This window comes from Eschscholzia californica, unplaced genomic scaffold (genome assembly GCF_041429995.1).
Source record: "Eschscholzia californica isolate CP2 unplaced genomic scaffold, dmEscCali1.0.p SCAF_6, whole genome shotgun sequence".
Classification (NCBI taxonomy): Eukaryota; Viridiplantae; Streptophyta; class Magnoliopsida; order Ranunculales; family Papaveraceae; genus Eschscholzia; species Eschscholzia californica.
Genome location: NW_028238483.1, coordinates 41,077,054 through 41,088,772, shown reverse-complemented (window position 1 = coordinate 41,088,772; position 11,719 = coordinate 41,077,054). Strand labels below are relative to the sequence as shown.

At 33.0% G+C, this 11,719-nt stretch overlaps 1 protein-coding gene across 1 annotated transcript; it reads left to right on the top strand.

Moving 5' to 3' along the window:
* The first annotated feature begins 3,998 nt into the window (after positions 1–3,998).
* On the top strand, positions 3,999–6,576 carry LOC147534949 (uncharacterized). Its single transcript, XM_086646164.1, has 3 exons — positions 3,999–5,321; positions 5,724–5,952; positions 6,247–6,576. Exons 1-3 carry the CDS (start codon positions 4,399–4,401, stop codon positions 6,412–6,414), a joined length of 1,320 nt encoding a protein of 439 aa, XP_086502290.1. The 5' UTR covers positions 3,999–4,398; the 3' UTR covers positions 6,415–6,576.
* Positions 6,577–11,719: the final 5,143 nt, after the last annotated feature.

Sequence of the window (11,719 nt, the reverse complement as noted above, 5' to 3'; positions counted from 1 at the left end):
AAACAATATCAAGAGAATTAATAATACCCACAAATCTTTGTTGTCTCATTTCTGAATTCTCAATCAAACCCATTTGTGTTTTCTTCTTCCAAACAGGAATCCCACCTTCTGTACACTTCCCAATTGCCAAAATTGCAGATTCAACCGTTTCATTCTCTAAAACTCAATCATCTCTGGTTTACCCACGGTTAGATCTCCAATAACATGGTATAAAAACACAGATGCCATTGTTAAAAACCCTTTAGAGTTTAGAGAAAAGGATTAGAAAGTTTTGAAAGTTTAGAGAAGAGGATTAGAAAGTTTTGATTGATTGTTATAAGAGAGAATGAAGAAAAATGAGTAATAAGAGAAATCCACCTATGGGTTTTGGAGGATCAATGAAATAAGTAATGGGTTTGAATTTGAAAGATAGGTTTCGAGAAGTAGTAATTAGTTTGAGAAGAGGGCTGAGAATACCACCAGCCATGGCGAAGAAGAAGAAGAAGAAATTAGAGTAATGCCCATGAAAAGTTTCTTCTTCCCTTCTAAAAAGCTATTTATTATTAGAACAAAGAAAAAGAGGAATCCGGCGAAGGGTCTTCCCTTCGCCGGAGAAGCCAACTTGAAGATTTACTCAAGAAAACGGTTATTTTTCTAGAGAGAGGACTCTAGTTGGTCATCACAACTTCCCTCAGATATTGAATCTTGAGATTGGGTCTTTTTTTTAGTTATATTTGGCCGCGGCTTTGGGGAATAAAAAAAAAATCTCGAGGGAATAAAGATTTGGTCAATGAAGTGTGACTTATGGGGCATACTTTTTTTTTTGTTCCAAAAATTTAATAGATAGAGTTTTGATCCCTAATCATCATCTTCCATAGTTCAAAGTCGTTTGCCGCCATTTTCTTCTCTATCTTTTCTTCACTCTTTCTCTTCCTCTTCCTCTCCATCTGTATCAAAACAGCACACCTATAACACTAAATCTCTTGTCTTCCCACCCTTCCAAATGTGGAGGAAACCATACTAGTAATTTCTACATCAAGCCCTAAGATATCATCTCAACCCAAGTGTATATACCTAAACTAATCAAATCTGCAATCCATGAACAACAGATAGATTAAATATTGCTTCCCTTGATTCCCATATTAAGTTATTTAAGAAAGAACTAACAAGTTTTGGCGTTACGATAAAAGTTAGGGATTCAAAAGAGAACAAAAAAATGATACTCAACGATTGGAGCCACGATTGGAAGAAGGTTTCAGAACCATGAAACAATCATAAAATTACCTTCAGTTTTTCTAAGAACTCCGTCTACCTAAACCAAAATGTTTCAGAACAGCTAAAAAGCTTCATTTTCTCAATTTCAGGGTAAATATATTAGGGTTCTGGCTGATCTAGGGTTTGGGTTACAATACTAACAATGTTTCAGAACCACCCTACTTTCGATTTATAACTATAATAGTAAGAAAATACCCCAGAGATCTGGAGAGAGAAAGAACAAGGGAAATAAGAGCAGTTGATGATGAAGGAAGAAAGAGTATATTGTAAGTATTCATCTCTCTTCCTTACATACCAGCATAGAGTAAATCTTCTCTCTTCTTCTTTCTAACCCCACTTACAATCTATAACCGTACGAAAATATAAAATCGCGTAGAGATCCAACAGATCTCTAGGGTTTCAATAGGTGGATGAAGAAGAAGAAGGGGTTGGTAAGTCTCTTCGATCAGTTGAAGAAAAACAAAGGGGAAGGCCTTTCCCCTTTGTTCTTTTTCGATACGCTTATGTTTAGAGGGATGGAGGAAGAGTGGACAGGAGGAAGCCATTTCCCCTTCATCTTCTTGAGTATGTCGATGATGATTAGGGATCAAAACTCTATCTATTAAACTTTTGGACCAAAAATGAAGTATGCCCCATAAGTCAAACTTCGTCGACTAAGTCTTTATTCCCCTGAGATTTTTCTTTATTCCCCAAAGCCGCGGCCTTATATTTTGGCGTAAAAGGATAAAATTGATAAGATCCCCTTTACTTGTCTTCTCCCTCACAACCCCTCACATGCCCCATAAAGTGTTGTTGTCTTTGAAATCCCACTTTCTTCTACTTCTCCATCCCTATAAAAGATACTACTGTCACATGAGGACGAACTAAATATATCATTCACAGAAGATAGAATGATACTCCCCTCATTGAGGATAAACATCAAAATGAAGGCCTTTTAAATTGAAAATTTCATACTTTTCTTAGTTATATCGATTGATCAACCTTCGACATTTTAGTTGATTCATCTGCTTTTTGGTTTCTTCTAATATTGTTAGGTTTAATTCAATAATACTGCTTATCCTAGTGAATTCTATAGGTTGGGCTCACTACCCCGAAAGCTTCCCATGCGCAAACATTAACTTTTCTATTTGGAGAGACCAACATCTTTGACTTGATCGGAGACACGCGTGCTAAATCCAGCTAGTCTAGGTAAACCATCTAATACGCTCCCCAATTGTGGTGGTCATATTTGGGAGACAAACTTAAGTGAAAGGCTAGTAAATTTCTACTACTTTAATATGAATATTGTCATTCCTAGAACTACTTTCATGTATGTTGAATTCAAAAGTTACAATAAAGCCATTCTAATTGTTCGCCATTGACGAAGTCTGAAGTTCTTCTCAATTGTCTGCGTAGCCATAAATACTATTGTAATGGTCCATATATGTTGACTTTGTAAATCATTTCGTTGTTTGACTTACACTGCTTTTAGACTTTATGAAATATTGTAATTCTTATAAATAATTGGAAAATGCACTAAACTCGGCAAGAAAATGAGTCAGACGTACGTGTAAATGTGGAAGTCTCAAAAATGGATACGAGGCCCACTGAGGACTTGTAGTTATTGAACTAGTATACTACACAATTAATATACTCTCTTTTTTTTTGATGAAAAATTAATATACTCTTTATAAGTTATAAGATTAATTGGTCATCAAACCTTACTTCTTTGGCAAGTACTTGGCTTACTTTTTGTTGTTTTAGATTTTCTATTTTATAAAATTTAAAATAAATTCTGTAAACATTCATATTTTATTTGTTTGACAAAAATAATTGAATAATCAAGTGTGAAAAAACTAACAAATCTCAAGAATGTTGCTCAAATACATATTATGGTAGACCCAAGATGGTGTATGGCTTATGAGTTTAGTCTAGTAGTCATAACTCGATCAACAAAATTTGTTGGTACCTACAATTTGTAGTTGGATTCATCTTGTGTTTTAAGAGTTGGTTAACAAATTGTGTAAAATGAAAGTTATGTCAATCTTAAGTTGTCTACAAAGTCAAACCAAACCAATGTGATATATCTTTATGAAAACCCAAAGATCTTACGATCTAGTTTTGATTTTGTAATTTATCCTTCATTTGGACACAATTATTTTTGGAGTTTGTACATTGTATGGCAAGATATGGGGCATTCACTTCGGGGTCAAAGGAATATAGACTTTGTTAAATCTTCGGAATTTGGAAAATGTCTATCATCAGTTTTAAGTTGATCTCGAGTAAGTATAACTTATTTGTTAGTAATAAACAGTTCTTTCCGATCTAAAAAATCGAAGAGTTATTAGTCAAACAGGATTGACTGCAGTAGGTCCCCGGCCAAACTGTTGTAGGCTCGGGTCAAAACACAAATTGAGAGATGTCCCATGTGTAACCCGGGAGATTACAACATTTTGGACGGGGCCTTTAGCCCCTCCCATAGCTGAGAAGTGGGACACCCACCTAGTTAACAAAGATGGATTGTTTGGGTAACCAAGTACTTACGAACTCCACAACAACCCTGACTTTCTATCCATGTAACCATCACATTTATTTTGTCTTACAGTCAAACTATCTAGAAAGTCAAACTCATGACAAAATCATGGATTAGGAAAACAAATCCATCAACTATAAATAAAAGTGGGACTATTTTAGCTACCCTACTTCCATCTCTACCTTATCATATCAAAGAGTTCTATAAATTTTGATAGAGAAAGGTAGTAGAAAGAAGTGGATCTAAAAAAGAACAACCACACCTTCCCGTCAAACATGGTTAATGTTAATCGGACGGTCGATAATTACTTATCAAATCGAGATCATTTCAACCGTTAGATTTAATCTAACGGTTATAATTAAAAAGAACCGGTCCGTTGGGAATATCGCTTCCTGTTCCTATATCAGCGCCTCTTCTCTTCCATAATTTCTTTCATTTTTCTTCTTTAGGTTCTGAGCTAACTTGCGCACATCCATCACTGCTTAACCTGCGCACCCAACCGATGTCTCAGAACTTAACAAGAAGAAACACTAGTATCATAAGAAGAATCTCTCGTTATAGGGAAGAAAAATAAGAAGAAACCCATTACAAAGAAACGAAATTCAAGAACTGGGTAAGAATTAGAATCTAAAATGGAGGGTTCAAAGAGTCAGTCAAAGCTAACAAGAACTCAATCATCTCTTTTAAGATCATCACCAACTATTAGATCTTCTATTCATTCTATGTCTTCGATTTATGAAGAAGAAGATATCGCTTCAGAAGAAGAGAAACCACATAAATCTTCTGGTTCAAGAAGTAGAAACGGTGGTAATAGTTTGAATCGGTTCTTAATACCTTTATTAGTCATGGCAACCCTAACTTTATCTCTCTTCTTTTTATTCATCTTCTATCTCAGAAGAAATGAATTACCCACTTTAGGAAACTTATTATTAGGTTTGGGTTTTATTGCTTCTGCAATTTTAATCGCTAGAAAAAGAAAGGGTTTTGTTATAAAGAGCTCATCTTTTTTGAAACAGTTGTGGGATGAGAGAAATAGAAGTAGAAAATTAGGGGTTTCTTCAAAAAGTAGTGGTGAATCTGTTCAATGGTTTATAGGTAATGGAGAAAGAGGAACTTTTTCTTCTACTTCCTATTCTTCTTCTTCTTCAACTCTACTAAATGAAGAAGAGATAGAGAATGGAATTATAAGGGAAGGTGTTGAAGTTTATAGTAATGGGGATATTTATGAAGGGGAGTTTCATAAAGGAAGGTCTAATGGAAGTGGGGTTTATAATTACTATATTAATGGAAGGTATGAAGGAGATTGGATTGATGGAAGATATGATGGATATGGAATTGAAAGTTGGGCAAGAGGAAGTAGATATAAAGGACAATATAGACAAGGATTAAGACATGGATATGGAGTTTATAGATTTTATACAGGTGATAGTTATTCAGGAGAATGGGTTAATGGACAAAGTCATGGAATTGGTGTTCAAACTTGTTCAGATGCAAGTTGTTATATTGGTGAATTCAAGTGTGGAGTTAAACATGGACTTGGTTGTTACCATTTCAGGTATATTAATCAAACTGTTTTATTGAAATTCTTTCTTTAAGATTTATTTCTCAAATTGATGATTGAATTGTTTTGATTTTAATCTATTAGAGAGTCTATTTTAAGTTCTAATTATGGGTTTTGAAGATAACAATTCATAGATATTGCTTTAAGGATGAATAATTTGTTCTTCCCTTGTTTTTTTGGTTATTATTAGAGTGTTCTTTTGGTTTCTTTAGAGGTAATGAACAATCATTTAAAACTTGGTTATTCTATTGACTTTGGGTCGATGAATTATCTTAATTTCGATTAATATTACTCCAAGATAGTACTAAGTGATCTTTTGTCATCTAAATCTTGCTATACTGTGTGTATTCTTAGAGATAAGTGATATACTGACTCAAGGATTGAACTTTTAAACAGGAATGGGGATAGGTATTCGGGGGAGTATTTCGGGGACAAAATTCATGGATTTGGTGTTTATCACTTTGCAAATGGTCACTGTTATGAAGGTTCCTGGCATGAAGGAAGAAGGCAGGGTTTCGGCGTTTACACTTTCCGAAATGGTGAAACAAAATGTGGAGAGTGGGACTGTGGAATTTTAAAGAGTCCTCAACCTCAATTAACAGAGACAGTTCTTCGTTCCGTTCAGGTATAAATCTTATGTCCACTTCAATTCTTAATGTCGTGTGGAGAATGTTATGAGATTGACCTTTTAAACGAAACCGTCTTGTTCAACTCAAGAATCGTATTGTGGGTATTTGGAAGAAATCTCCAAGATTTAGAATTTGAGAAACAAGTTTAAGACATTAGTAATTTGAAAAATGATCATTTAGAAATCTTATCTCTTGGAATGTTTTAGAAATTTAGTATCAATAACTTGGAAGTAGTTTTTGCTTAGATCCTAAAATATTGAATCTGTTTTTTTTTTTGTGAAAATTTTCAGGCGGCTAGAAAAGCGGCTGAAAATGCAATTCACCTGACTCGGGTGGACGAACAAGTAAACAAGATGGTCATGGCTGCTAACAGAGCTGCCACTGCAGCTAGAGTTGCTGCCATTAAAGCTGTTCAAAATAGGATGAATGGGAAATTTTGTGAGACAAGTATTGTGTAGGGCATAATAAGGTTCACTTTTTAATTGTAAATTCACTACTAATGTGTTAAGAGAGAGAGAGAGAGAGAGAGAGAGAGAGAGAGAGAGAGAGAGAGAGAGAGAGAGATCAATGTAACATGTATATAAGGCCTTAAGTATATCAATGGAAGCTTGAGTTTTCAAGTATTGCATTTGGTTTTCAACAAAAAAAAAAAGTATTGCATTTGGGTCCAAGGATACTCTATTCAATCTTTTCTCGCTAATCCAAGAAAACTATACATTAAAATCTGACTCGAATTATGATTTGATTCAAGTTCGATGTTAGACTATTAGGTTATGTTCAATTCGTGGTGTTTGATTCAATCTTTTCAAGTATTGTATTAGTTTTTCTATATCATATGAAATATGACCTTAGGTCTCTATTCAATCGAGTCAGATGTCTAACGATTAATTCTTGTTTTGACTCTTTTGAAAAGTTGAATTTGGTTCATTTTAAGACTTTGTGATTCAGAAGATTCAAATTCAGTCAATGAATTTCTGAAAAGCAAGAGTAAAATTATGGACTAACTAGCTTAGGTCATAGGCATTTCAGTAATGATAGTTTACCGCCGATGTCGATAATTAATTATATAAATATGGATTAAACAAAGAAATAAGTCAGATTAATGATTTGAATATAGGAAGGACAATGTTGGGTTGTCAATGTTTTTAATACTAATTTTTACTAGTGAAAGCACATGGAACCCTATTGAGCATAACAGTAACTTTTTTCAGCCATATGCATGGCAACATGGTGGTGGTGGTGGATCTGTGCTGTTGGTGTAACCAACAACCACTGTTTCTCTCTCTATAATATTTATATTTTGGTACTGTTTGACTGCTTTTTCTTCTTCTAATCTTACCTTTGATTTTTGTTTAAGTTACCAACTATCATGATCTTGTGTTTGAATTTTAAACTAATGGAGTACTAATCTCCCTCTCTTTCTATGTATGACTTTCATCCCTAGCTAGCTCTAAATTCCCAACTACTCCCCCACCCCCACCTGCATTCAAAAAAGGCAATTTTTGAATTGTTTTATGATCATGTTTAGAAGACACCCTTTCTTGAGCCATTAAAGAGAGAAACAAAAGTCATTTTAACCAATAGATCTAGTAAAGTTTGTCATCTCTTTCTCCTCTAAAAATAGAATAAATTACTAATATGTTTTTATAGATATTCATCCATAAAGTTTCATTGCTAATTTCATAAGTCCCTCAATATTTTGGGATAGTATTAAATATTTCTAGTCGTTTTACATTTATCAAATGAGAATTCGATGACAGTAGTGTTCCTTTCTTTTTCTTTTCTGGATGTTTAAATATGTCTTGTTTGGATCAAATGAATGTAACATCAACCAAACTCTGAGTCTATGACATTCAAATGAGTCATATAAACCAAACATCAAGAAATTCTACTCATATCAATTCAAACTTCGAATTGGTTTCATATCTTACTTCGTAAAAAGCAAACACCTCCTTTGTCTGATCAAACATTACAAATGTATAATCAAAATTAAATATAAAATCGGTCACCTTAGAAAGGACCAAACTATAATATTTAAGTTTGTAGAATGCGCACTAATTTTGTTGTCTAGGTCTTAATTTTCTTGGAATTGTGTTAGTTGGAATTTAGTTGGTAGAGATAATTTTAGGTACTAATTACCATGATTCATGCCTATCTGCCTCTTTCAACTAAAAAAAATGCCTATCAGCCTATGTGACTACTAATCTTATGGTACTGAAAAGTTTATTACTAAATCATGAGGGGCCATATCCTATTAGCAACAAATATAGGGAGTTTATCTCACACACTAGAGGAACAAAAACCTTGTGGTATTGGGTACCTCTTTTTCTGAATGACAAGTACATTGGGGTCCACTGAAAATGTATGGGACCCACAAACTGTTGGTAGACTGACATATGTTTAATAAGCCATTGGATTGGTTAGCTTAATACCAGCCGATCAGATTTTATTTTATTTTCGTTGGAAGAATCATATTTCAATTTGTTCACTTATACACTTACAGGAAGATAGGTACTAGTTTCATCTTTCATTCAATCGGAAGGAATCTTAAGACCAATTTTCACGTCATCTTCTTGAACAGCTGTCAGGCGTATAAGTTACAGAATGAAGGAAGATCCACCACTCGAAGTTACTTTATGCAATGTCTCAATTCTGTATTTTGTTGCATTACTTTATTTACGATTTATGTTTGTGATAGACTCTTATAGTTAATGTATATGTTTTCAGCAAAAAAAAAAGAAGATTTGTTCACTTACAAAACTATTGGTAGAGTGTTTATCTTTCAACAAGAAAAAGAAGATATCCTTTACAAAAAAAAAAACAGAAAAAAAGAAGACATGAGTTTAGTGAGTGCCTAAACCTTTTTTTTCTTGTTGAACTTAATGAGTGCCTAAACCTTATTATAGAATGTGCAACTCTACAAATAAGCTAACCAATTGCAAAAAAAAGTGCCCTAAATTTTCAATAGTTTCTAGTGAAACTAGTTTTAATTAAAAGTCAAGAAACTAGACGAAATTTCAAACCCAAAGTAGTCACTTCAGCGGCTTTTGGTTACGACTGCCTTATGGTAACGACGGTTGCGATGAAAGATGTCGTCACATTATTTTTTTGTAATTTTTGACTTCGCATATGTAACTTTTACATTTCTTTTCACTTTTGTTCTTTTTCTATGTGAAAGAATATCTTCCAAAAATAACGAGCAACCATTGGCCTAAATTGCTTGAAAAAAAAGAAGAATTTTCAAAACAAGAAGATTTATTGACCTATATTAACAAAATTCAAATTCAATTTATCTTTAGGATTGTATGTAGAATCTTAGAATTATAGGGTCCAAGAAATGATTTAGGGGGATAGAGTTATTAAAGCCACAAAGAGTTCTAGCAATATTGCCATGAGAATAGGGAAATCTTTGTATTATATTCTTACCTCTATCTTCTTTTTGACTTTAACATGTGAAGTAGATGGGTTTGGTTTGATTTTTTTTCCTAAAGATGGATAGGATAGAAGATGACCTCAAAGGCTCAAATGTAGAAATGGACTAATGATGGTGATTATAACATGAATTTATTATTGATTCAACATATGAAATCTACTAATATATATTTGTGACACATGAAGACACACATGTTCACATAAATAACATGTAAGTAAGATGGAGAATACGATATGTAGATAAGCCACAAGTTAGAGTCATGATTCAGACTTGGTTATCATTATACCATCACGATGGGACAGTCAGAATTTAAAAAAGAAACCGTCTCTGTTATACAAAACGTTATTATTATTTTCATATTAGTTTTTGAAAAGATTTTGTTAAAATTCTTAATTAATTTATTATTTTTAGAAAAAGATCACTCAATTTTTTAATTTTATCACAAGTGTATTAGTAATTTGCTTGCAAAAGAATTAGCAAAAAATATTTATATTTATTGCATTATATTTGAGTTTTTAACCGAACAAAAATAATATTTAAGATTTTAACGAAACAAAATTCAAATGTGTTGGTTCTTTAAACAGATAAAATATAATTTATCTATTTAACTACATTAAGTCTTCATCACAATTTCTTGATTAACTTTTTCGTTTATTCAAAAAGGAAAAATAATAGAATAAACTACAAATATAGACTTAATCCAGTTTTAATTAAGAATCAACTGCCAACAATAAAGTGAAGAAGCCCATAAAAAAGAGAAAGAGTTTATGAGAAAATAAAAATGATTAATTTCGTTTAAATTTAGGGTAGACTTTTACTATTAGTTTTTTCTTATGTAGCAATTTCTAAAATTATATGGCCACTGTTTTGAGGAAAGCAATAAAGTTTTCGAGGCAGACGGTGGAAAACAAAAAAAGTTAAACCAAACACCCCTCTAATGTCGCCGGAAAAAGTCGTCGGTCGGATGTTGTCGGAGACTTCATCATCTTCTCTCTCTCTTCTCTCTTCTCTTTCTCTCTCTTATCCCTCTCTTATCTATTTCTTCTCTTGTTCTCTCTTTCTTCTCAATGTCTCCGGCGAAGGGGAGGAGCCCTTTCGCCGGAGCTCGTCTGGTTTGAACAACCAGACGAGATCTGGTTTGTTCCACCTTCGCCGGAGATGGAGAAGAGAATAAAAAAAACAAAAAATTGTCGTCGAAAATGGTGGAGTCGTCAAAGATGGTGGAGTCGCCGAAGATGGCGGAGTCGTCGGAGAAAGGAAGAAGAAGCTGAAAAGGATTTGGTTGTTTGGGAGAAATAAATAAATCTATTTTTTTTTTGTTTCCATCCAAAACTTCACACCCCAGAAACTATTTAGCTTTCTCCAAAGCGCTGACCAATTACATTCTAATGTCTATTGTACCTTGAATCAATTCTGATGAAACAAGTTACAATATTGAATCCCACTTTATTAAAAATAAAATTGATCTATTAGTAAGATCCCCTTATATATAATAATTAAATAAATAAATAAAACATCCTCATATAGAAGGATATGGTATAATGGGTCCAAGAATCCCATGCCCCAACTAAAGGATAGATCTAAACTCACTCTTATCCAAATCCCATCTTCAATTACACAACAAAAAGTGAGATGTGTTTAAAGTATTTTCAATTTAGGGTTTTGTCCCAGGGTCATTGTCATCTAGCAACTCCTATAGATCTCAACTCCACTAATTTATAAACAAGTTTGGTTATTTTAGATTCATTGAATTGAATTGAATTGAATTGAATTGAATTGAATAATTACTTTAGATTGTTGGATGACATATGAGGTTCAATTTCTTGTATACTATGGGTGCTTATGTGATGGATATTCAATGTGTTTTAGGGTTCTCAATTATTACTAAAACAAGAATTTCACATTTTTATCAAAATTGAATAATTATACAACCCAATTAAGACAATTTCCGAGCCATGGGTGAAGGATTAAACCATGATCAACTTTGTGGGGGTAGGTGGAGAAGAATTTCTTTATATTATTCGTCATAATTTTAATTTAAATATTTAATTCCTCAAACATTCTTTATTTAAAACCGGATAAGATGGGCAAAATTGCAAAAATAAAGGATCAACCAAGAACCAATAATCCATCACCTTATAATACATACATATAATTGAAATATGTTCCTTTGGTCTAGTAAATTTGTACCAAATATTGACTTTGTAATTGATACAATTTTAAGTTAATGATTGAAATTATATAAAACTTATAATTAAATTATAAATTTTATAGTAAGAGATAATGTGCCACTTTGACATGACCTAGGTCTCCATTGCATTTTAAACAAA

Excerpts from the sequence above, each read along its gene's own strand:
- LOC147534949 (XM_086646164.1), top strand. The coding sequence starts at position 4,399 with ATGGAGGGTTCAAAGAGTCAGTCAAAGCTAACAAGAACTCAATCATCT. Across the intron at positions 5,322-5,723 it reads CTTGGTTGTTACCATTTCAG|GAATGGGGATAGGTATTCGG; the intron begins GTATATTAATCA and ends ACTTTTAAACAG. Across the intron at positions 5,953-6,246 it reads CAGTTCTTCGTTCCGTTCAG|GCGGCTAGAAAAGCGGCTGA; the intron begins GTATAAATCTTA and ends GAAAATTTTCAG.